Source organism: Folsomia candida, unplaced genomic scaffold, assembly GCF_002217175.1.
Source record: "Folsomia candida strain VU population unplaced genomic scaffold, ASM221717v1 Fcan01_Sc005, whole genome shotgun sequence".
Taxonomy (NCBI): Eukaryota; Metazoa; Arthropoda; class Collembola; order Entomobryomorpha; family Isotomidae; genus Folsomia; species Folsomia candida.
The window spans coordinates 1,544,319-1,570,396 of NW_019091197.1; the positions used below are offsets into that span (position 1 = coordinate 1,544,319).

At 37.0% G+C, this 26,078-nt stretch overlaps 4 protein-coding genes across 4 annotated transcripts; 2 read left to right on the forward strand and 2 right to left on the reverse strand.

Moving 5' to 3' along the window:
* Positions 1-440: 440 nt before the first annotated feature.
* LOC118435861 lies at positions 441-1,061 on the reverse strand. Its single transcript, XM_035852336.1, has 2 exons — positions 904-1,061; positions 441-827 (listed from the first exon to the last, which is right to left on the reverse strand). The coding sequence occupies exons 1-2, from the start codon at positions 952-954 to the stop codon at positions 510-512; spliced, it is 369 nt and encodes a 122-aa protein (XP_035708229.1). The 5' UTR covers positions 955-1,061; the 3' UTR covers positions 441-509.
* A 1,030-nt stretch (positions 1,062-2,091) lies between these two features.
* On the reverse strand, positions 2,092-3,153 carry LOC118435594. Its single transcript, XM_035851887.1, has 5 exons — positions 3,080-3,153; positions 2,767-3,020; positions 2,471-2,673; positions 2,188-2,190; positions 2,092-2,115 (listed from the first exon to the last, which is right to left on the reverse strand). The coding sequence occupies exons 1-5, from the start codon at positions 3,151-3,153 to the stop codon at positions 2,092-2,094; spliced, it is 558 nt and encodes a 185-aa protein (XP_035707780.1).
* A 13,634-nt stretch (positions 3,154-16,787) lies between these two features.
* On the forward strand, positions 16,788-18,845 carry LOC110849940 (bacillopeptidase F). The gene is made up of 5 exons (XM_022097424.1): positions 16,788-17,426; positions 17,505-17,969; positions 18,246-18,426; positions 18,513-18,540; positions 18,656-18,845. The coding sequence occupies exons 1-5, from the start codon at positions 16,788-16,790 to the stop codon at positions 18,843-18,845; spliced, it is 1,503 nt and encodes a 500-aa protein (XP_021953116.1).
* Positions 18,846-18,879: 34 nt separating this feature from the next.
* LOC118435595 (ABC transporter G family member 20-like) lies at positions 18,880-21,695 on the forward strand. The gene is made up of 14 exons (XM_035851888.1): positions 18,880-18,968; positions 19,043-19,079; positions 19,174-19,205; positions 19,294-19,332; positions 19,409-19,502; positions 19,569-19,725; positions 19,793-20,024; positions 20,330-20,477; positions 20,558-20,735; positions 20,801-20,916; positions 21,118-21,188; positions 21,267-21,332; positions 21,399-21,425; positions 21,491-21,695. Exons 1-14 carry the CDS (start codon positions 18,880-18,882, stop codon positions 21,693-21,695), a joined length of 1,491 nt encoding a protein of 496 aa, XP_035707781.1.
* The last annotated feature ends 4,383 nt before the right edge of the window (positions 21,696-26,078 follow it).

Below are 26,078 nucleotides of genomic sequence, written 5' to 3' on the forward strand. Positions count from 1 at the left end.
ATTCCGCCAAGGGCGAAAACATGACCATTCCGGAAAACGAAAAAATACGGGTCCACGTATTGCTGCACTCTTAGAAATTCATACTTTATATGACGTAAAATATAACTCGATATAACTTCCAAAGTGCCACTACCCCACTTATAGCGAATCGCTCTCTCTCGACCACAAAGTAAGCCGTTTTACCCTGTAACAATATTCCTACAGGGTAACTGAGCGCCCAATAGGGTAACGACCGTAACCCCGAATCGAGTGGATTATGATTTTACTTTCTTGCTTTGATGACCCCAAAAAAAGTTACTCAAGCGTACTCGCAGTATTTAGTATTTTAATAATATATTTTTTCATCTACAACATCACATATAAAAATGAAAACACCTTTAGTATAAGTGATCAACTATGAAAACATTAATTTATAATTAATTTACTAACTAGTTACAGCACAACATTAAGTTACAACCGAAATTACTGAAATATTCAAATTATAATTAAGTCATTTAAATAAAGAATTATTAAATTCGTGGCATAATTTGTCCAATGAGTGCTTGAACAACAGGAGGAAGAGGGTTATCGGCCGGCTTTCCAGCAATTCCATGCTGCATGAACATCCAGTGATTATAAGATTCGATCGGTGGGGGTATATAAAGAACGGTTGTACTTTTTAGATAAGTATCCAGAGCCACCATGAAGCTTGGTCCGCGTGGCACCGCCGTCTTGTTGATAATTACGAAGAACTCTTCTATCTTGACGTCATAAATTGTTCCAAGACCCACAATATGAGGTGCCGGCTGCTTGCTTTCTGCTAAGATGCTTGCGACACTAGTGTTTTTCTAAAAATAACACCATCAGTAAATAAATAAATATGCAGAAATTTCATATATGGATAAGCAAAACCAGTACACTTACAGGCCGGAACAGAATAAGACTCTCCGAGCAATCCAACTGCGACGCCTTCATTGTTAGTGGTTTGTTTCGAGCCTTTTTTGTTCTCGCTATAGATTTCTTACGCTTCTTGGGCTGCGGATCATTATCACTCGAATCAGAATGGTCATCTTCCGTTCTTAATTTTCTTGAACAGAATGGAAGAATATAAGGCAGGAGACAGTAGGCAAGAATTAAAATTTCATCTGAAAAATTTACAATGTGAAATAACATTATTAACGTTGACTTAGGAGGACAACCCTTCACCGACAGAATCACCGATCTTGATGCCCTTTGGATATGTTGTAGTCCTAGGTGAGTCTAGCAAAAGTGAAGAAGGATTTCATTCCATGGCCCCATTTGCGCCCGCCACACCCACTCAAAGGTGCGAAAATACCCTGTTTTGGTTCATTAAAAAAATCACCAAAAATCCAATTTTGTTCGGATTTTCACAATTTAAGCGTTTTTTTGATCTTAGATAGTTGCTTTATCATATCCAATAGCAAACTCAATTTTTTTGAAATTTTGATTTTTTCGAGGGCATACCCCTGGTCAGGAAATTTCCGAAAATATTCAAAAAATTAAAAAAATTGAGTTTGCTATAGGATATGATAAAGCAACTATCTAAGATCATAGAAACGCTTAAATTATGAAAATCCGATCAAAATTTGATTTTTGGTGATTTTTTGAATGATCGAAAACAGGGTATTTTTCGTGTTTTTCGCGCCTTTGAGTGGGTGTGGCGGGCGCAAATGGGGCCATGGAATGAAATCCTGCTTCACTTTTGCTAGACTCACCTAGGACTACAAAATATCCAAATGGCATCAAGATCAGTGATTCTGTCGGTGAAGGGTTGTCCTCCTTAGTTGAATGTGACGTCACAGGTCTAAAAATCTGCACATTTTTACTCATTTCTTGGCTCTGGGAATGTATTTTTAAATTCGATCTGGTCATTTTGTAGACCAGATCAGTACCAATTTATTAAAAATATGCACTCTAGATTTTGAAAAGTTTTGAAGGCATTCACTCTTTTGGGGTCTCTTTCTACAAAACTTTTCACAATCTAGAGTGCATATTTTTCATAAATTGGTACTGATCTGGTCTACAAAATGACCAGATCGAATTTAAAAATACATTCCCAGAGCCAAGAAATGAGTAAAAATGTGCAGATTTTTAGACCTGTGACGTCACAGTCACCTAAGTCAACGTTAAGGCAATTCATGAATTCCTGATACGACAATATTATGTTTAATGAGGCGACATTCTTACCATCTGTTAAATCATATCGTGGTTTAGACACGCCAAGTATCTTTGCAAAATTTATATCACTTTCAACTGCATACTGGAACAATAACTTTGAGGCTTTGGGCCATCTTTCATACACGATCAATGCCAAATTGGGGTGACGAATATTGAAATCCTGCACTATCCATGAATTATTAAATAAATAAATAAATTATTACAAATTTTTGATCATAACAATGTAAATAAACAAATACACCTTTTATCATTACGATATAATATAAATAAAATAGGGCCTTTATATACTTACATTTCCTTCTGTGTCAAAAAGTCGTGGAATCAATCCAGGGATTTTATTAGATCCTTCCTTCCGTTCCAAAATATTTTCTACCCAAGACAAGCGACGGATAATTGTTCGCCGCTGGAACACGGTATTTTTCATGATTGACTTTGTATCCTCCCCAGAATTATGCTTAAGGTATTCGAGCACCTTTTCATCCGGTTCAGGATCGTCTAACATAACGCGAAACATTTCGTTTCATACACATACATTTCATATGTAATTGAAACCAAGTTAATGTAAATTCATCAAACGGGTTGCCATACCTTCATCATTATCAGAGTCCCAATTCACAACATATTGAGCAGATTCATCATCAAAGCTGTTGATAACTTTCTTCTTTGCTAGTCGCTTGCGTTGATTTTTAAGACGCTCTTCCAAGAAACCGGAAGCGGCGCTGGCATGGATTGAATGATTAAACCACATCCTCCATCCTTTTCCCCCTTTCATAGGATCCCCAAATGAAGGATAAGTATTGACAAGGTTTTTAGCAAGTTGTTCCATCGCTAGTTTACTTGGGCTGTAATTAACAAATTCATTGTTACGAACAATTTTGGCACGAAAACAATCTTTCCATACCATGTTCCTAAATTTTCGATGAGGGCTTCCACCAGCACGTTCGCGACTGCTTGACGGTCTGCTTTAAGAATCATCGCTCCGCATGAAATTTTCCTTTCAATAATCGAAGAAACAATATTGTCGGATTTTAGGACGGATTCCAAGTTCTGTAGCAAATACATATAATTTTAGCCAATGCACAGGCAGATAAATTATAATCTTATTCATAAAATTCGACTAACTTACAAATCCATAAATCGGTTTGGTTTGAGGGCGCGGCACAGAAACCTCTGGGGTGGTAGAGAGTTGCTCTTCGACCTAAATGTACAATATTAATACAGAATAATATTTTGTTTTTAATAAACACCAAATTTAAAAGTTGTAACTTGTTAATGTGAACTTGCAATAGATAGACGAATGAAGGTTCCGTCCGCCTGTTGAAGAGCGAGGGTTCGTCCTAATGTTTCAGAGGGTGGATCGATCATAACATAGTTCTCAGATTGAGTAGCAAGCGAAATATCTTCGCCCGTAGGGTTGTGATTTTTGGGAATGGTCTTAAAATTAATCAGAATTAAACAATTAATTAAATCAATTTAATTCGAAGCAAAAATAAAATACAATTTATTTCACCTCAAGTGTCGCTGGGCTACGCGGTGTTAGTTGCGATTCTGCAACTGGTGCTGGTGGACTGCCAATTTCTTTCAACAATGCTGAATTCCTTAGAGTACTAACTGGGTTGCGGCATGGTGTTACTTGTTTCTGATTTTTCAGCAGAGATGGATTAATATTTAGTCCACGATCTTTCATTTCACGCTCCGACAACATCGAAAAACTGAATTCGGAATCTGATCTTTCTTCTCTCTGCTTAATTATTTATAGAATATGGTACAATGAAACATAATTCTTGTAAATATAAAAATGATTACAAAATCCGGAAAATAGAAAATATGTTAGACAGATTTTAATGGGAATACAATATAATTATTTGGGTCGTTATTTGCAAACGATTTTGACGAATAAACTGGTTGATAATATTTTATATCGTTTAAATTTACAATTTGTCTTGTTTTTGTTTGGATTAATTTAAAACATGAGTAATGTTGAACAAACTCCGACTCAAAGATTTCAACTAAAAAATTACAGTCCTCGTTTTCCAATATTATAATTTCAACACAACCAAATACAGGGAATTGTGAACATTGCTCAATTAATAAAAAACAACCCTGCCTAAACTCTGCTCCATTAAATTTAACTTTTGTCGTCACATCAATTACTGCGTTTTGTATAATACCTAACTTTTCCCGTATAAATTCACAATGCTCCAGGTCCTCAACATTTGCACTTTCACTTTTAAGAAATTCGAACCGATTTGGACAATAATTATCGCTCTAAATTAAATTGAAACATCTTGCTAACTGAAACCTGTAAGCTAATGACTTCGGGATATTCTTAAAATTGCAAATTACATGAGCAGCTGTTTTAAAAAATTTGTGCCTTGCCTCGAAAGTCATGGCCCAAAAATTTCTCAAAGGCCCTATAGCTTGAATTGCGGAGGCATAATGTGTTAAATGATGGTGCTTGGGTTTTAATTTACGACCAAAAACTATTTGATATTGGGAAAGGAATTCGGAAATTAAAGAATTTAAATACTCTCTCCCACCTTCAGATATTTCATGCGACAATAATATATTTAAAATTTCGATGAATGAAAGATAAAATTCCCAAACCTTATCTAAATAAGGAATCAAATCTCCAATAATTAACGGTAAGAACAATAAAAGACACAAGCTCTGAGATGCATTCTGCCCAGTTAGTGTCTCCCTTTTCAAATAATTAACTTTGATTTCTGAGGGCCGGCTTTTCGAAAGTACCTACCATAATCAAATGATTCAATTCGGTAGTTTAATTTTTCTAATTTGATTATTTTTCGAGAGATTAAACTATTCAACGTGCATAATAATAAATCCGGACCTACTCCCTCCAAAATGTCGTGCATTATGTCAAATACAAAATTATTCGTTGCATGAAAATAGGGCAGCTCATTTAAAACTGTTGCAAAATTAATTCCTGTGAGACTGAAGTTATTCATGTTAACATCAATATTATAATTTTGAATATTCCGAATTCTGATGGAATCTTCTCCAGTTGCCACCTGACACTCAGTCCTATGCAGTTTACATTTACGACATGGAAAATTCGCCGTGAAACCCTCAGAAAACCCTAAAATAGAGTGCAACCCTAAATTGTCGCCACAAATTTGAGCCAGAGCTACTTTTAACTCAATTTCCTCGCCATTGTGGGTGATTTGAATGCCTTTTGTCCATAACTCTTTCAACTCATCCACAATTATTTGCATTACTGAATTAGATGTGCAAAGTTTCATATCCTCACTTTTTAAACATGCCAATAAAATGGTGTTTTCTAAAGAAGATAACATTTGCGTTGGCATGTCTAGAATTGTAAAATAAAAATTTGCCAGCTTATGTTTGCCTTTTTTGGAACCAAGAGGATTCGCAACTTCCGCGTCGTCAAAGTAAATTGAAATAAAGATCACATCCCGTAAATTTGAGCCTAAACCATCACAATACTGACCGTTTCTAAAATCTGAATACCTTTCGCCATTGTATCTCTTTCTGTTTTGCAAAGTTGAATAAAACCCTGGTTTGTCTAAAAGTTGAGTAACTGAACTCCTTATCGACACATATTGCATGGTAATCGGTCTATACCGTTGCCTCCGTGTCCCGTCTTTAGAACGAAAAAATTCTAAGTCAGTGTCCAGAACGATTTCCTTTGGACCAATCATCATTCCATTTTCTAAGAAATATTTATCTAACTTGTGTTTGCTATTTAGATTATCAAATACTTTCAAGTAGGAATCTAATTGATTAAGTTTCCTCAATTTGCAATCTTTTTCCATGCTGCTCTGAATGATTTTAGTTGCAAAACTCTTACAATTTAATACGACATTCGTAATAATTTCTTTAAAAGTTTTCATGATTTGATTGCTTGTACTCATGGGAACTTTTCCTGATTTTAGTAAACTAGCAAACAATTTTAAAATCTGTTCATCCACATTCACTACTTCTATTCTCTCCTCAAGATTTGGTGAAGTTGACAATCTTTCCCCTGCCGCATTGTCATTTTCAACAAAATTTGTTGCTACTATTTGTAATTGAGGAGATATTTCCAATAAATTTCTGTGAATTTTGTAAATATTACGAAAGTGATTCAAGTATGACTTTCTCTGTTACAAACCACTACAGTGAGGACATTTATAAACACTGGACCCTGTTAACTTATGATAATTTTTTAAATGTTCTGACAACTCTACTAAAGTCTTAAAATTAGTATTGCACTTAAAACAGGAACTACAGGAACAAGCGACGATAATTCTTCTTTGGAAATTATTAACAGAGTCTCGTCCGTAATATCGTTGTCTGTTTAAAATAAATCAAATAAAATTTAAGCTCAATTAGAAATTAAATTTGTGTATAAATTATTCAAATTCATCAAACAAATAATAATGTAAATTTCTTACCCTTAAAAGCATCCCAGTAGCATTCCAATCCACATTGTTGCAATAATCTCCTCGTTTCCTCCATTATTGGCTTAGAAGTTAACTTTGCAATTAATTAATTATCAATTTAACTAACCAGCACTGCCACTGCTGAACTGGGAGTTCTTGTGAGAGAGAGGGAAAAATCAATTTGAGCGCGGCTGACTTGGCCAGGAATACCCCAAATGGGATTTGCTCACTCTAAATGATGTAATAGCTTACTTTGTGGTTTAGAAAATAGTGGTTTTACTTCAAATTTGGTAACCTTTGTCATGACTTCAAATCAAGTTGGCAATTTTACTTAGAATCAAGTGACGTTTACTTTAAACCGCATAAAGTTTCTTTTTACTTCATGAAAAGATGTGGCAATTTTTATGAGTGTGGTCCTGAACAATTTAAAATTAGTGCGGTCTCGATCGGTGATAATCACCTTACACCATTCTATTGTTAGATACATGGGACAGCCATGGACATATGTATGACTTATAACTTAAAATTATGACGTATGACTTATTTTATAAGTTACAAGTCATAGAAACGCCATATGTCAACGTATATTTATAATTAGAAGTTAAGTTTTACGTCATAATTTTAAGTTACAAGTTTTGCGTCCATGGCTGCCCGATACATATGTTGTTTTACCATCACAGTAGTGAATTTAATTTTGATTATTAAAATAAATAAATAAGTACTCAATAGTTAATTAGTTAATTAATAAATAAGTATTTTTCATCCAAACAAAAATTGCAGTTTTTTATAAATTGCCTTTTTATTCCTTGAAAACAGCGCTTATGTATACATATGCATGTAAGATGAGGTTATTAGTAGGTTGTTCGTATTAATATGTACATACATAAATATATAATATGTACATATATACATGCATACGTTGCTCACTTGCCATCTATAAATAGATATAAGCAGCCATCATTCTCAAAATTATCTAAACGCATATACATAAGTATAGTTACAAACTTGACGTGAAATCCCTCCATGAAACACTTCACGTCAACCTTCGTAAGTCGGTAAAAACTTACGAAACCTGCGAAATTTTGATTAAACTTATACATACATATACGACTATACGAGCATCTCGAAGGTAATTCCTTAATTCCAAAACCTTACGAAGATAAAAGACATGTCTTGTTTCTTGATCTTCGCAAGTTTACGTAATTACGAAGGTTGACGTGAATTACCTCAGTAATCTCTGTTAAGCAGCATAATATTTACATACATTGGTGGACATTATAACAAATTATATGCACACGTTCCAGGAAGTATAATGACGTCGCGTTTTCCTTGAACTTTTTGAAAATTGTTGCCATACCTATTATTTTACTACGTTGCAAATAAATATTACCAGAAATCACAAATTAACTCAAGCAAACCTTCAAGACTAGTTTATTTATCTAGCTTGAAGCGCAGTATGTGCTCATACTCTCTTCTCTGGACACAAACTTCCAAACGAAAATCAAATCATGTACACCAAATTATTTTACAAATTAATTTTTGTTTCTGCCAAACTTTTCTCTTTATTTGGCCCGGTTGGGATGAGCTTCAATCTTAAGACGAGGAAATTCTTTGTGACCCGGAAACTAAGGAAATATCAACTATACGCTTGCTTATCCTCTACCGTACAAGCTGTCAATTTTTCTTGGCGTATGTGGCAAATGCATCGACACTTCACGGGTGGCAGCCATAACCTATCGTTGCAAATTTGTACGGCGTACACGTTCATCGCGGTTATGGCGCTATTTCCCATATGGAAAATCTACGTTGGGCAAGAAGATTTCAAAAATGTACTGAATCGAGTTCTAAACTATTCGGTGGAGTTCCAAGGTATGTTTTTATTGAGCATGTGTACGATTGGAAAATCGAGCATATCGGCATATGAAAGAAAATAATTTATAAATTGTGTTGCCAAAATATGAAACCATTTGCTCAAATTTGTCAAACTGGAAAATATGGATTTATTAGCAATTTGCTCAATATGACATTGTGGTATGAATACGCTAAATACTGTTTACTTATTTGGGGGTATTCATTAAACGTTCGCATGTCTGCATCGCAACATAAATAATTTAGAAAACAATTTTGAACTAAATACTATGTAACCATAGAGATGCACAAGTTCGCAAATTATTTTTTAAGACAAAATTTTTCGCAAACTTGGATACGCGTTTTTTTTGCTAACAATGCGAAATTGTGCATAGTGAGTACCTTAATTTGGTAGCCCCAGATTTTCCACGCTCATATATATGTAAGTCTTGACCGATTATTGACCACTTATAACTTTTTGTTAATTTTGAAGAAAAATGGATGCCCACCTACATTCCTGAGGTGTCCTATTACTAGGGTTGCCGCGGGTAACGGGTCGGGTACCCGTTACCCGCATACACGCACGGTTTTTGCGGGTACCCGTTATCTGCGGGTAGCTAGAACTACCCGCACGGGTACGGGTAGTTCAGTTTTTATTCAATTGTAAATATAAATTGGCTCACAAACGAAGGTAAAAGCTCATAAAGCCTTACATTTATAAAATTATAATTTTATTATTTATCCACATCAAAATATACCATTTTCCAAGCGTTTATGTATATCCAGTTTGTCTTTTCGGAAGCCAAAAAGTTTACGGCAGCCTCAAATACTTTTTATCTCCAGAAAATGCGGAGCACCTATTGTTTGTTAAGCATAATTTGCCTGCTCTAAAACATCAGTGCTAATTTGACTTGCATTTGGGTGTATTTAATGTAAGACTGACGATATTCTAATTTGTGCTGGTGACAAACCTGAAGCAGATTAAAGGCAAAAAATTTGTCGATTTGAAAAATTTTGTTAAATGAAAACTTCATTTAGATCAAAATTTCAAAAAATCAAACTGACAAATAACCAAGTAATATTTTTTCTTCAAGCTAGATACACCAAGATTGTATAGCAAGTCATCAAATCGTCAACCAAAAATTAGCGATTACGTGATACTTATCGTTCCGTTGACTGGTCATTTCAAAGAAAAATATTTATCGGCAAAGTTGAATTTTAAAGTAATTGTTCTCCATGTTTTTCCTCCACTGGAGTTTTCATTCCACTGGACAGAGCTTAAGTCCAATGTCGTCCACCATGGTGGACTTTGAACTCTGGCCCCCAATAGTTTTCTTAAAAGGGGTCATTCAAAGGAAAGATAGGTAATTCCTAATTGTTGGCTTGATTGTTTGATATAGCTCGCGAGAAAATCCTTGTGTAGCTACATAGAAAAGGTTCCATTATAAGTAGTTTAAGATGACGATAGGTGACTCATCGTCTCAAAAAATCTCACGGCACAAGACATGGAGTAAATTAGCCGAATGAGCCGAATTATTTTATTATTTGTTACCACTTATTCTTATTTTGGCGTTTACATTAGTCAATTTCGTATGATTTTACGCCAAAATATAAATAAGTGGTACCAAATAAGAAAATAATTCGGCTCATTCGGGTAATGTACTCCATGTAACGTGAAACGGAGTTTAGGTTACTTTCCACACCATGATTTCAAAATTGTTTTCTAGAGGAATGGAATGGAAAATAGAAAATCTATCTGATCCAGTTGTAGTCAGTAAGCTGATTAATAGGATTTGGAAAGCCAATTTTTTGGACACCCAATTTTTCTGAAGGCCTTTTAACTAGAGGTTTTATCTTGGGTCTCCTCCTTCAAAACTTGATAAACTCTGGAGTGCATATTTTTAATAAATTGGTACTGACCTGGTCTACAAATGGATCTGATAGAATTTAAAAATTAATTCCCAGAACGGAGAAATGCGTAAAAGTGTTCAGATTTTAGACCTGTGACGATGAGTCACCTAATCCTACGTTAAGAAGCACCTAATAACATCGATATAGAAAATTATGGCATGGGCTACTTACTTGCATAGCATTATATCACATATGTACGTCTACACCCAAATGATCAAATGTTGATTCAATCATATTTCTTCGGAAGGTTGATTAGTTTTTAGCTTAATTCTCATAACGGGTAGCGGGTAACGGGTACCCGCACGGGTACCCGTGCGGGTACGGGTAGTGGAGCTGCGGGTAGCGGGTCGGGTAACGGGCAGCATTTTTGCTACCCGCGGCAACCCTACCTATTACTCTAGGGCAATCGATGTTGTAGTCGGTGCTAGCATTTTGATTGCCTCTATAGGACCATGGACAAGCCTCATCTTCTTCATAATGTTTCCAGATACGCCGATTTTTGCACATACGTTATTACCCAAAACAATGACTGACGCTTTGGTAGGCTACTTGGTATACAACTTCTTCCTCTTGGTGGATCTTGCCATTTTTTTCTGGATTTCTTCCCTCGTTTGGTTCCTCTTACTATTGTTCGGAAGCATGTCGCCAACTTATGTTTGTAAGTGAGGTTTGCAATTTTAAGTTAAGGGTGTTCATTATCCTTTGGTATCCTTAATACCAAGTAAAATACTTACTTTACAAAGAAAAAATATAGGGTAAATCGTAAACGTTGTAAACCTGGTAACGAGATTTTTTGGTGGCAAGGCTTTACGACGCTTGTGAAATCTCGTTGGCGTCACAACTTTTTTATGATACAATGAATGCTAAGTATACAAATATGAAGGAATAATTAACCCCCTAATTGTCTTTTTAACTTTGTGTAAATATGTATTTAGTTCCAATTTTCTTAATTATTGGCTCCAATCTACAATTCGTTCAAGATCAAACTATCGACAAATTATTGTCTGACATTTCAAACGTCCACCACGAGTATAATTGTGTCCAATTAGTCAACAAGGAAATGATGGGCGTAGTGGGATATATATTGTTCTACTTGCATGGCATTTATGGACAATTTTGTCTTTACTGCAATTTCACCATCATTAAGGAATGGGACCAGCTAGGCCGATATACGAGGGTAAATACGTATCCATAGATTCAAATAAAATGCGAGGAGTTAGATTAATAATGCACTCTTAAAAATAATGCTACTCCTTTGAAAAGTACCTAAACGCACGCTGAATTTTGTATTAAGGAATTATACTAAATCTAGCCGAAGTAAAAGAGGTCCACTAACGTCGCGGACTGATGTAATAAAGTGCTCAGAACTTTATACACAGGTAATGCAATTTCAAAAAAATTGCATGTTTACTGCCAAAGTGTTTGGATTGCCATACAGTTAAAATTTTAATGATTCGATTCCGCTGTCTGCTGCAGATTGCATTTTCTTCTTCCGATTTCGCGTCAAATTCTGCCCATAGACTGCACCTACTTTCAAGCTGATTTTCTTCTATCTGTTCTTAAATTTTCGTAAGGTGTCTGGCGTTTCTGAAAGCTTAGAATATTTGGACTTAGTCAGCGCCCAGAATTTCTCAATTGGTCGCAGTTGAGGAAAATTTGGTGGGTTTCCATTTTTTGGCACAAATTCAATTTTTTTCAGATGTCGGTACTCCGTGACCTTTTTGGCGTCATGGGAAGTTGCGAGGTCAGGCCAAAGCAAAACTTTATTTTTTTATGATCCTTGGTAATAAACGATTCCAATCCCCCTTTAATGCATGATTTAAGATAAACCTCCTGGTTTACAGTACCCTCCAAAATGACGGGATCGGAAACATGACCAATGCTAGACATGCGTTGCCAAATTCTTCATTTTTTTAGGAATTGGTATTTCTTTTGGACTTTGTCTTCATATTTTACTTCATAGGGGTTGGAACTATGGAAAAAATGCGTTCCTGGAAGATTTGAAGTGTCGGCTGTGACGTGGGGCTCATTGTCCATGATGACCACGTTTCCCCGAATCTTCTTCAATACTTGATGACTCTCTCGTGATGTCATGATGTACAAAAGTCTGTCCAAAATTTGATTACTTTTGTTTTAGCTGGAATGACCAGCAGTCGTCGTAACAGTCACATGGGCATAAATGAAACATTTCACTAATTGATTCGGTAAAAGCAAGTGGAGCATTCACCTTAATATTGTCTACCCAATACTATCTCACTGGAGGAGTATAATTGCTAATTGGTGCAATTTAAAGGGTTGACTATTCTCCAATGATTCATACTGCACAGAGCAATACAAAATGCGCTTCTGATTATGAGCACTTCAATTGACTTGACAGTCAACTCCTAGGCAGTGAGATTTCTCTCAATAAATTAATTTGCATGCCTAGAAATTTTTGAAAATGTCAAAAGTATAATTTTATTAGTTATTTTATAGATATTTGTGAGCAAAACGAATTTGTAACAAACGTAAAAATGTAGCGTAAGATTTCAGGGGCAATATAAGACTAGAAAATCTCTTTACTATCCGTGCATATTATTTTCAGTTCCCATGCAGTTTTACACGTTTGTCGTTTGTCGAGTGGCCACCACAGCTTGTGATGAGTTCATAAGCTAAATATATACAAGACTTATGTATATTAGGGTAGCAGATCCATGTCGCAACAACTGATTATTGAGACAATTTGGTGCTGGTTTTTTTGCCCTTGCTGTAATCCCTAGTTTATGGACTTCGATTTTGCTCAGATAGCTTTTTGAAATCTTGACCTTACTTTCCGCTGCAGCCATTGTCGTTGATGGATAATTTTTGAAGATTTTATTTGTGCAATTTTTGACTTTTGTCGTCGCTAGCTTTGCAGATCGACCAGTGGGGACTTTGAATTTGAGTTCATTGGATTCCTCGTACTTTTTTATGTAAGAGTTGACATTTGAATGAGGAATACCTTCTTGCTTGAAAAAGTGCCAAGTGATTTTAGAATCATAGTTTGTTCGATTTTTGTGAAACTCAATCACTCTTTTTTTCAACTCTTGCCTTTCAACCCAAGTTTTTCTAGTCTTAGCCATGACTCAATAATTGGTGACATATATCAATGGAAAGCTTATAACTTGGTCTATTCAAAAATAATTTTTTCGCAATTTAATTTCGATGTGTTCCCGCCCAGCGCGCCTTTGACGGGGCAGTCCGCGACATTAGTGGACCTCTTTTAACCCGGATGAAGAATTTAAGGGATTTTATGCATAAATTTGGCTGGGTTTTATTCAGAGAATTGGCTGGAGTTTATGCATTAAAATCTACGCCGAAACAATTTATGCACAAAATATGCAGAATTATGTATAACTAGAGTAGAGGCCCGTTCAAGAACGGGTTCTAGGCCCCCAGGGGGGTGTGCCCATAGCGCAAAATCCCTAAACTTTAAATAATTTCCAGTAGAGACTTTGTCCCTTGTCATAGCGCATACATGCATCAAAGTGCCCAAGTCATGCTGTATTTTAATTTCCCTGGTTACGGAACAATCTGATTTCCCCCTGTGGGAGTGGCTGGATAGCTAACCACTTAAATTCTCACGTTCCACGCTCCCATTAACTTCCACAAACCCCGTTAGCTTCCACAATCCCCTTTAACTTCTACAATTAACGCCAAGCTATTGACGGCGTTGGATTCAGCGTCAAAAATACATTCGAATTGATATGCGACATCACGAATAAGCAATATTTGAACCCCACGGTCACGGGAAGGTCACGGGGGCCTCGCAGGTCAAAACCATTGACGGCGTTGAATTCAGCGTCAAAAATACATTCGAATTGATATGCGACATCACGAATAAGCAATATTTGAACCCCACGGTCACGGGAAGGTCACGGGGGCCTCGCAGGTCAAAACCATTGACGGCGTTGAATTCAGCGTCAAAAATACATTCGAATTGATATGCGACATCACGAATAAGCAATATTTGAACCCCACGGTCACGGGAAGGTCACGGGGGCCTCGCAGGTCAAAACCATTGACGGCGTTGAATTCAGCGTCAAAAATACATTCGAATTGATATGCGACATCACGAATAAGCAATATTTGAACCCCACGGTCACGGGAAGGTCACGGGGGCCTCGCAGGTCAAAACCATGGACGACGTTGGATTCAGCGTCAAAAATACATTCGAATTGATATGCCACTCGCTGTGGGTGGAGTTTCTCAAACTAAAATAATTAATTAATAGTGTTTATCAAGATTACTTATCATGATAACCACTATTGATGAGTGACGTATGTATGTATGTATACTGCTCTCTCACTCAATTTACTTGCACACTGTGTTTATATACAAAGGCATTTAATTTGAGTTTGATGGCAAGTGTACGTACGTGAAAGTCACGTGCAGGCGAAGTTCAGACTCATGCAGTAGGGAGCAGCATTTTCATGCATGCAATTCACTCCGCGTCCTTCTTTGTCTTCTCTACGGGGCAACTTGCATCGCATCACTCCTCGGTCAGTCAGGCAGGCAGCGACTTAACACTAACGCTTTATGGAAGTAGATTGTGCTAAACCTTTCTGCAGAATATACATACCTGTCAGAAGTTTTATGCAGAATCGTTCATGATTTTTCTGTAAAAACCATGGTTCGGGCCACCTGTGTAGAATTATGTCAAATTCGGCATACGATTTTCACTCGGGAAGCTTTACTCCTTATGAAGTTAATGTTAGGGTGGATTCAGCATAGTTAACTTAATTCTGATCTGAGAGTGCATTTTCTTGTGACAAGGGTAACATTATTTTTAAGAGTGTATACAATTTATGTCCTATTTATTTTAAGTTGCTCCTATCCGTTTGGACGATAACCGTGCAAATTATGTGGGGAATCGCTGTAGAAATTTTAGGCCGGATTGACTCCAGGTTGAGGAAAATACCGAAATCCTGGAAACACATTAAAGCCGAGGATAAAAGGTTAATTTCGAGAATTCGTAAATCATGTCGTCCATTCAACTTTGGAGTCGAAGGTGTGTTTTCGTTTAAAAGGAACACGCTATTAAAGTTCTTTCAGGGTATAGTTAAAGGCACTTTTAAAGCATTGTTAACAATTGGGAAATAATTTGTGGGCATTACGGTAATTTAGAGTAGAAATTGGTAGTAAATCCGAGCTGTGTATTTAGCATAGTCCCATCATATGTATGAACTTGACCCGAATATCTTAAAAAAATAAACTGACTTGAAACCTAAAAAACTATCGTTTTGATTATTACTTATTACGCGCTATTTAAGATTTAGCATTATTTATGTACCTACTGATCACTTATCGTCACTGTTTGAAGTAACGGTGGTAAATATTTCCTAACTAAAGATCGGACTGGACAACAACAATTAAAAATGTAAACACATATTTGTAAATATGCCTGACTTTAGAACTCTTTTTTTCTATTTACTTAACTATACTTCACAAGGGCAAATCGTAGATAGAGAAAGTTTAAACAGGAATTTCCCATAGTGCAATTACTTATCTGCCTTACATAAGACCGAACTCATGCATGATATTTAGATATTCGAAGTGATAAGTGTTTAGGTGCCTGGATAACTATGTATGGATCATCATACTGAATATTCGTACAGATATAATGGATAAGCAGTTTATCTGATAAATAAGAACAGATGTACCTACAGTCATAGAGTACATTCGTATAAGCCAAAGCTTTATCAATTTTACGACATGAATTATGGGATGGGAAATCTGAAGGATTATGCATGAAAACTAGAAATTACATACATAGGTACATATGTATGTATGGATGTATAGGTATACGAAGTTACATGCATATGTACATTTGGAAATAAAGTTTCGAAATTGTACCCCCCCCCCATTTTCAGAGAGTGTTCCAACAGTTTAAATACGAATATTATTTAGTTTCAGTAACCAACAATCTAACTGTACATATGTAAATTTTCAAGGGCAGTTTCATGCAAAAATTCTAACATGGCTAATTTTGAGACATCCCTCTTACCAATTAGCATTATTTATTATACAATCACTCATTGTGAACCAGCCAAAATAGATTATTTTTGTGAAAAGAAATTAAATAAACGTTTGACGCGACATATGTGCAAATAAGTTACATAATGCAAATCACACGTTCATAAATTCTCAATTGGAAATAAAATTCCCCTCCTGCTTATCTATATAAAACAGGTAAGTCGATCCAAATCCGTCTCTGTCCAGTCCAACCTTTCTGTCCCAGATCTTTACGGAAATCCCGAGTTATGAAACGGATCCAGTTTTCCCCACCGAGATAAAATGTTTAAAAATCATCCCCACATTTACATAACCTTAATAAAATTCGGTATAAAAAGAGCTCCAATCACCCAGTTTAGCATCATTCAACTAAACCCACCCCACTGAAAGCAACCTCCTCCTTCAGGAATCATGAAGCCCCAACTCTTCGTACTTTCCGCGCTTGTCGCCCTCGCCTCCGCCGGCGTGGTCGATCTCAACCTCAAACGGTCCGTCGAATTCTCCCGCGTGACCGAAGCCATTATCGAGTTCCCCCAAGTCATGGACCAGATCAAGGGAAACGTGGCTCTCCAATCACTCTCCGGTGACGCCAAGGTTTCCGCCCTCGTCGCCTCGTTACGCGGCCTCACCTCCGCCGCCCAAGCGCCCCTCGTCGCCGTGGCAAAATCTCTCGGTCTCACCGTTGAGCAGTACTGGGTCTCCAACGTCATTTTGGTGAAGGGTCTCACGCTCGAAAAACTGTCTCAGCTTACCTCCACCCCGGGAGACTTTCTCATCCGAGCGCAGGGCACGGATTACATAACTGATCCGATAACCGGGGAGGAAGTCGTCACCTTGCAAAACCCGCAATGGGGCGTGGCCAAAATTAGGGCAAACCTCGTGTGGAGCATCACCCAGGGAGAGGGCGTGGTCGTAGGTATCTTTGATTCGGGGGTCAATTTGGGTCATGAAGCCCTTTCGGCGGGATACGCAGGGGCCTGGTTGGATCCCCACCATAACGAGGCGGCACCCACGGACGTGCTGGGACATGGTTCGCACGTGGCGGGAACGGTGAGTTGAGATATTAGGGGCAAAGTGAGACTTGTTAAATTAACACTGTTAATACATATATCCAACTATTCTACTTAGGTCCTTGGGCGAGCAAATGGCATCGGCGTCGCGCCCGGCGCCCAATGGACGGCCTGTCGTGGATTTAACCATACCGGAAACACCACAGAAGCTCTACTTCTCCAATGCGGTGAATTCTTCTTGACGTCCACGCCTCGACCAAATGTCGTCTGCAACTCGTGGGGTGGTCCACAAGCAAATCCATTTTTCAGGCCCGCCGTCGAAGCGTGGAGACAGGCGGGGATCATTCCCGTCTTTGCGATGGGCAACAGTGGACGTTTCTGCCGAACGGTGTCAGCCTCTGCTAACATGCCTGAGGTGATTGCTGTCGGGGCTACGAATGATGTTGACGGTATGGGCATTTACTCCTCGAGGGGACCGACGTCTACGGGGTTAAATAAACCGGAAGTGTCTGCCCCAGGGACAAATGTCATCTCGTGCGGGACGGGTGCGAGTAATTACGTTACAAATACGGGAACTTCAATGGTAAGGGTTTCCGTAATTTTTTTATAAAACTATCAGAGTTTTGGGTGCAAGGAGCCACTCGCAAAAAGTGGTGTCTTGCAGCTAAATATTTGGACCTGCAAAAAATGCAAGGTGCAAGAAACTACTTCACGCCGCTGTAGTTCATACGACTCATTGCTAAATGACGCATATTTCTTGCACTTTCTTACATTTCTTGCTTTCCAGTTCAAGAAATGTAGTAAATCCGCAACACTGAATATTATTTTCATAAACTAATTGTCATTTTCTAACCGAAAGGCTACCCCTCATGTCGCGGGTTCGGTAGCTCTTCTTCTATCTGCCAATCCGACCTGGGGATCTGCAAAGCTCGGTGCCGAGTGCTCGAACTCGAACGAGTTCGAGCACTCGGCACCGAGCTTTGCAGAGTACTCGAACTCGGCTCGAACTCGAAATGGAGGACTCGTTGCATCACTAGTCTGTACACTCTTAAAAACAATATTAACCTTAATGTTCAAATTGAAATGCACTCTTAATTCTTTATTAAGAAAACTATACTAAATCTAGACCAAACTTTACTCTTTATCAAGTTAACGTTACTCTTGATTTTGCATAGCTTACATAATATAAAATTGAGACTGCATTTATATTTCAAAAGGGCAACATTATTTTTAAAAGTGAAAATAGAATACTGTTTACATTTCTTGCAGTTATTCTCTTTTGGGCTCATCCGGCTGTGGGAAGACGACTTTATTGTCCTGCATTGTGGGAATTCGGAAACTAAATTCTGGAGAAATTACCGTCTTTGGTGGAGAACCAGGTTCTCGGGAAAGTGGAATTCCAGGCAAGCGTGTGGGATTCATGCCGCAAGAAAATTCACTGTACAATGACTTCAATTAATGAATCAATGCAATACTTCGCTGCTCTGTATGACATGAGTGGTCCCGAGTTGAGAGAAAGTCGTGACTTTCTCATCAAGTTCTTAGACTTGCCGGACGCTGAGAGACGCATAGGAACGTTGAGGTTTGTGTATTTCCATGATACGAATATAAAATTTGGATCCATGAATTGAAGTATGATTCTATTTCGCATTTTAGTGGCGGTCAAAAAAGAAGAGTTTCTCTGGCACTTTCTGTAAGTACAAATATTCCAGAACTAACTTTTATTAGAATTTTATTATGATTTTATATTATCATCTTATATTATAACAATTTATTTTATTGCGTAGTTAATTCATTCTCCTGAACTGCTCATCTTAGAGTAAGTTTAGTTGTAATTTTAATTTTTAGGTTTAAGTAAAATTTTCAAGTTAAATTTAATTTATGTGTTTACATTTACGTCAATGAAGTGAACCTACAGTCGGCGTGGATCCGTTACTAAGGGAAAAGTGAGACCAATTTTATTTTCATTCGAAACGCATGGTTTTATTATATCACACAACTTCACTTCATTATCATATTTAGCATATGGAACCATCTCTTAAGTCTCGTAGCGACAAAGAATACCACTGTTATAATTACCACCCATTACACGGAAGAAGCACGCCCATCAAATAAGGTCCGTACACATGGCAATGCTTAAGTTAGAAAATTAGTTAATAGAGAATTTTTTTTCTCCGCACAGATCGGATTAATGCGAGGTGGACGCCTCATCACAGAGTCCAGTCCGCAAGAACTGCTTGCCAAACATGAAACCAACTCGTTGGAGGATATTGTTTTAAAATTGTGTAAAAACGACGATATGAACATTGACACTCCAAATGTTCAGAATAGGCGAATCTGTACGTCATTAAATAATATTCTTTCGTATTTAATATTGTTATTTAACTTGTGTCCATTGGTTTATAGCCATTGCAGCGATTAAATCGGTCGGAAAAATGATGACTTATCGGAAATTTTCCTCAGCCGGCTCAATACAATACAAACCGTATGAATCGACTACGTCTTTCCAAAGGATTAAGGCTTTAGTGGCCAAGAACTACGTGGTCATGACGAGAAATTTAATCCTCCTCGTGTTCATGATGATCGTCCCTGCGACACAAGTGCTCGTAATTTGTCTGGCTATAGGAAACGATCCAAAGTAAATATTTCATATTACGACACTCTTAGAAATCGAGTATTAAAATAATACCAAACGGTATTCATATTAAGTGGCATTGATAAGTATGTAATACCGTGTAGTAGTAACTAGGCATTAAAGTTTTACTGTATGTATGGGTAGCAAATTTTTACAGATTGGTATAATTTTAATACCAAGCGGTAGAGTAAGTAATTATAATACCGAGAAATCAATTTCTAACAGTGTGGGCTCGCTACGACTTGATTAATTTAATTTAAACACATCAAATTCAACTAAAGTTTAAATTACATATTTCTAAATTTCAGGCCAATGTGGATGGGAGTGGTTAATCACGAATTGAATTACACCTCCTGTCCTACACTGGATCGTGCAAGTAAAACAGACGAAGGATGCGACGTGGAGAACTTGAGTTGCAAATTTCTCGCGGAAATACCTTCCGATACGATTTATTTGGTGGGACGATAAATACACAACAATGAAAATTTGGTATTATGAACTCGTAATTCAATTTGTTACACCCCCTTCTTTTTCAGAGAGACTACGCAACCGATGAGTTAGCCAGAGACGCCGTGAAAGCTGGACATGTGTGGGGATTTTTCTCCTTTCCAGAAAATTGGTCGGATAGCTTGTACGAACGTGCCAGCGCGGCCGGACCGATTGAGAATGAAACCTTGCGAGGATCTTATGTCAAAATGGAGATGGACTACTCAAGTAGATCGGAATTTTTAATTACTTATTATGTCCAATTAAAAAAAATATATGATTCCCACGTTTAGATAAACAAATTGCTCACTCCATCAAAATCGAGATATATGACGCGTTTGAAATATTTCTGAAAGACGTGTTAGTAAAGTGTGGATTTTACGAGGACTTGGCAGTATCGCCGATTCATGTAAGCTAGTCATCAATTTTATCAGTTTGAAGGTTACAAAGGGGGCATTCATTTCGAGCTGGTAATTTAAAGTAAATCCTAGTCTTGCAGATGCTCAAATTTGGCAAATTAGTTTTCAAGCAAATTTTTAGCGAATTTAGGAAGCTTGTGTTTTTATAATGTGAACTCGTAATGAATACCCAAAATGTTTACTCACTCTAGTATGTGGACCCCGCTTATGGTACGGATGACACCGATTTTAAGGAATTTATCTCACCCGGTGTACTTGTAGCGTGAGTATTTACTTAGATAACTGAATTTTGATCCCCGAAAAAAAAATTCATATACCAAATTTCATTTAATACTTTTAGCATAATGTTATTTTTTCCACTCTGCTCCACTGCGGTTTCATACATCTGGGATAAGAAGCAGGGAACGTATGTAAATAAAATTGTTGAATTCCTTACCACATTTTAGTATAAAATTTACTATTTGTATTTCAGCCTGGAGAGAAGTATGGTTGCCGGGGTGTAAGCAAAATTATGAAAAAAATTTCAAATGTTTGAAGTTTTTAGTAAATATTTATTAATTTCAGGCAAAGTTGGGAAATCATGACATCACTTTTACTAACGGAAGGAATCGTTGTCGTGATCCAGTGCATTTTCTCATTTTCCATAATTCTCTACTTGTTCAATATTGAGATCTTAGGCAGTATTAGTTTAGCTGTAGGAATCACTTTGATGATGGGATTGGGCGGAATATCAATGGGTCAGTCTTTTTGTTTTAATTACCCAGAATAAAAATAATGAGGGTATTCATGGTTCCTTCGTATCCTTGCTTTGGAACTAATATAATATTGTAATATTGTGCTGTTGTACATTTACTGTGTTGCTAAGCTTATGAAGCTTGACGCTGTGAGGGACGTCACGTCAAGTTTGTAATGACGTAACTTTGTTAGCTTTGTTTGTTTGGGTTTGTAAGTTTACTCTATGTTTATTTACGAACTTGTGCTTAAGAAATAGAATTATGCATTTTTAATAAATAGTTCGTAAGTTTCGTAAAAGTTCGTAAGTCATATTTCCTTACGAAGGATTCCTTAGGATTAGTAATGTGTATAAAAGTTCGTAAAATTGTGAAAGCTTACAAATCTTTCGCAGTAACCAAGTTATAAATCTTGACGTGAATTCCCTCTTTATTTTCTCTTCGTAAACTATTTTATTATGCTAGGGATACAAAGGTATAATGAATACCCTCAATGAACTTTTTAATTAAAAAGTTAAATATGTCAGGACTGCTGATTGCATCATTTTGCGATGAAGAAATTTCGGCAGTTATGTTAGCGATTGCAACATTTTTCCCCAATATGATTTTGTCAGGTTTGAGAAATGTGTAATTAATGGAACAGATTATGGAATATTTATGAAAACTGAAATTTTTACTCTAAATTTTAGGAATTATTTGGCCCATTGAAGGAATGCCAATTATAATGCAATACTTTACATACCTACTCCCCTGCAAATTAGCGGCTGAATCGATGCGTTCCATCGTATCTCGAGGATGGGGATTCTCGCATGCTGGAGTTTGGCCTGGATTTGCTACAAATGCGGCGTGGATTGCTCTTTACTTGTTGCTGACTTTGTTGATTCATAAGTTTAGGTTTTCGCAGTTATAGATTATAGCGTTTTTTAAGCCCGATCAAAATATCGGTCTATTTATTAGTATATATGGTAAATAAATTAATAAAAAAGGATATGCTGCCCCATTTATGCAAGAGGTTTTGCAAATAAGTTTCATGCTAGTAACAACAAAAACTGGACTAAAATCGAAAAAAATGGCAATAGCAAAATCGCGATTTTCTAAACTCTAAAAGCGGGGACCAATTTGGTATGTAACTCCTATGCAACTTGCAAGCAAAATTCCTCACGATTTGGACATTTTCCACATAACTATGCAAATGTATTCATGCATTTTTATGCTGCTAAATATACATATACATATATACTTACGTAAACTTGTCCTGAAAGACAATTCGCTTAATCATACACCTCAAAGGTTTTGTACTCTTAATTAATTCAATTGAGTGATTAACTACGACAAAGAGTGAACAATCTCAGATGTTAAAACCACTTAAAAAACGGCACGATAAAAACTTGCGTTGCACCTGGTTGGTGCAGCCCGCTCCAGTCGTTTTCTTAAACAATTCTGAATCCATCGTTGGTTACTCGAAAATTAAATTCCCTATGAGACATATGATAAGGAAGAACTGGGAAAATAAATATCTAACTTTTTTTGTCAGCCTAATTTTGTCGGTTTTTTAAATTACTCAAAAAACGCATTTTCGAAAGACGACTAAATCTACCCGATCTAGACTCTGACTCGTAGTTTCAGAAAACTTGTCTCAAGGAAAAGTCAGATTCACTCCCAGAACTTTTATTGACTACGCAAAATCAATCAGTATCACAAAAGTCTGATATTTTTGACGAGAGCTCACAATTTTTACAATTATCAAAAACGGTATCGAGTTATTTCTAGTCTATCATTTTTACATGTAACGCCATAGAAATGTCTGCCAATTATTTTACAATTTAAATTATCTATGTGTACATACGCCATAATTCAACACGTATAACTGAACAATGATAGCAAACTTGCTTTCTTATCTTGTTCGAATTTGATTGCCAAATTTCCAGCCTTAAACAACATGACCTACAGACAAACATACAGACACGACGATCGACAATAGTATAAGTCCTTCCTCCCGTTATTTGCAAGTACAAATGTATGTATCTAACCTTCACATTCATTATCCAAAAAACTGGTTTCTACACGCTTAAAAATTATTATCCTAAAAGGAGTAAAATATAACTACATATAAACGTAAAAGTGACTTTACCCGATTTGGGGTATACAGCCACCACGCAGCAACAAAGTAACGGTAGTTACCCTTTGCAAATAGCCATTTACCCTATTCTCGTCTTGGTGCTAACCCTGGTTGGGGTTACTGTTCTAACCCCATATTAAGTAAAATGAATAATGGTCGCGGTATTTAGTGTCTCAATAAAATGAATGCGGTATTTGTAAATATCCTCATTAGCATATTTTTATTTCAATTAAATCCACTTGCACTCTTTAAATCAAAATTATAAAACAACCAAAAATAATATGAAATAATCGCCTTTGATAACCTATGTACATATTTAAAGTGACCGGAGAGTAATGGTAATTTAGTGAAGGAATTTTTGCATTGAAAACATACGTAAATAGTGCCATTTTGCTACTTCTGAATTCCTTCAAAAGTTTCGTATTGGTACAATTGTTGCCAAATTTTATTCCGCGTCGCGTCGTCCGTTGCATTTTCTATTTTACAGAATAAAATAAAATGAAATGAGCAAAGTGTAAGTTATGGACAATTGTAGATAAACTTACCCTTAATAATCCAGCCCACATTGCGATAGTAGTCGAGTATTTTCTTCCATATCTAGTACAGTTGGTGTGGAATATTTCACGAGCTTCAACTAATTAATTATTAGGCAAATTAATTAATGTATACTTTAGTTTTAATTCGCAATCGGGCACTCACTCTTGTTACAACGGCGAGGGAAAAGTTGAGCGTGGACTAAGCTTTTTTTTGGCGGGACAAAGTACCCGGAATGTAGTAAATGCTAGTACAGTCTGACCCTGATTGGTGTAACGTCTAACTTATTTTAAAGTAATATACCGACTTAACTAAAATTATGGCTAAATGATGCATAACTAAAATTGAAGTTATCCATTTAACGCTAAATTTAGTCAATGTTACTTTATATATAATTGTCTACCAGTTTACTTCTTGCAAAGTCGGGAACATTTTTAAGCGTGTAAAATTCAACATATTTGCATAATTACATAAATACATATACATATCTATGTTTGCAAGTCTATGTAATAGATACATATACCATTTCTTTAAAACATGTAAATGTATCTGTGGTAAATGTTATAAATATAATATGCAAATACCAAGGTGCTAATAATAATGGCCATATTACATAATTGGAATAATTAAGCCAATCTAAAATCACATACATAGATAAATCAAACATTTAGATACTGGAGACCAACAATTAAACTCGTATCTCCATTCACACCTTAACCTCTAAAGAAAACACAATCTGTCAAAAATGAAGCTCTTAGGACATTTCTTATTTTTCCTATATGTTTTAATCCTCGCATCTGCACAACGATGCATCCCTCGTCCCCTGGGGACGGAAGGGTAGCCAATTTAAACCTTATAAATAAATACCATCGTCCTTATGTGATTAATCAATTTTCAATTTCTTTCAGCCGACAAGCCCCGCCACCTTGCGCACTTCCCGTATCCTCCATCGTTTCCGGCATCTACCGCCCCTTAACTCAGCCTTCAACCATCTTCCCCCTTGGTACAACGCCACGTTGTTCCAAATCGGGCAAAAATTCGCACAAAAAAATCTTTTCTCCACTTTTCTCGCACCCATCGCGGCCCTCCCCATGTTCGCGAATCACCCCTTAATCCGTCCCCTGCTCATCGCCAGCGGGAAATCGGACACCCCATTCAAATCTAATCGACGCTACTTGGCCACCATGTTGCACATGAAGCTATACTACGAGCAGGAGGGAAGTTCAAACCTTGAAAATGTCATGGAATCTATAACGCGCACGCAAGGTGTACACTTTTGCCTGCTCAGAAATTATACTTGGTCCGGGTTATCGGAACCACCGAAAAATAACATCCGAGATGAAGATTTCAGCTACGATGGGGCAATGTGGGATGCCATCCAGGCTGACTTGGAAGCTTCCTCAATTCCCAAAAAGTTTAGGGAGTGGACGTTCAAAGACATTTTACCGCCGAGAGATGGCGTCGTTCCACTCCTTAATCAGCTCTCGTTCAGCAATGCGCAATTTTTCTTGGGTGGGTTGCACCCCATAATTCCGGAAAGGTTAGGAATTCATGACGCCACGGATGACCAATTGGACGGGTTTAACCACCTCTGGGCCGTTCTGGGGTATTCATTCGGGATCGAGGATCACTACAATGTCGCGCTTCAGCCGAGTTTGGAGACGACGAGGGAGTATTATCGCGAATACTATGATCAGTTCTTACTTCCATGGGGATGGGAAGCTATTGACAGAGGCGTTTTATAGAGTAAATAAAATTACAAGTTTGT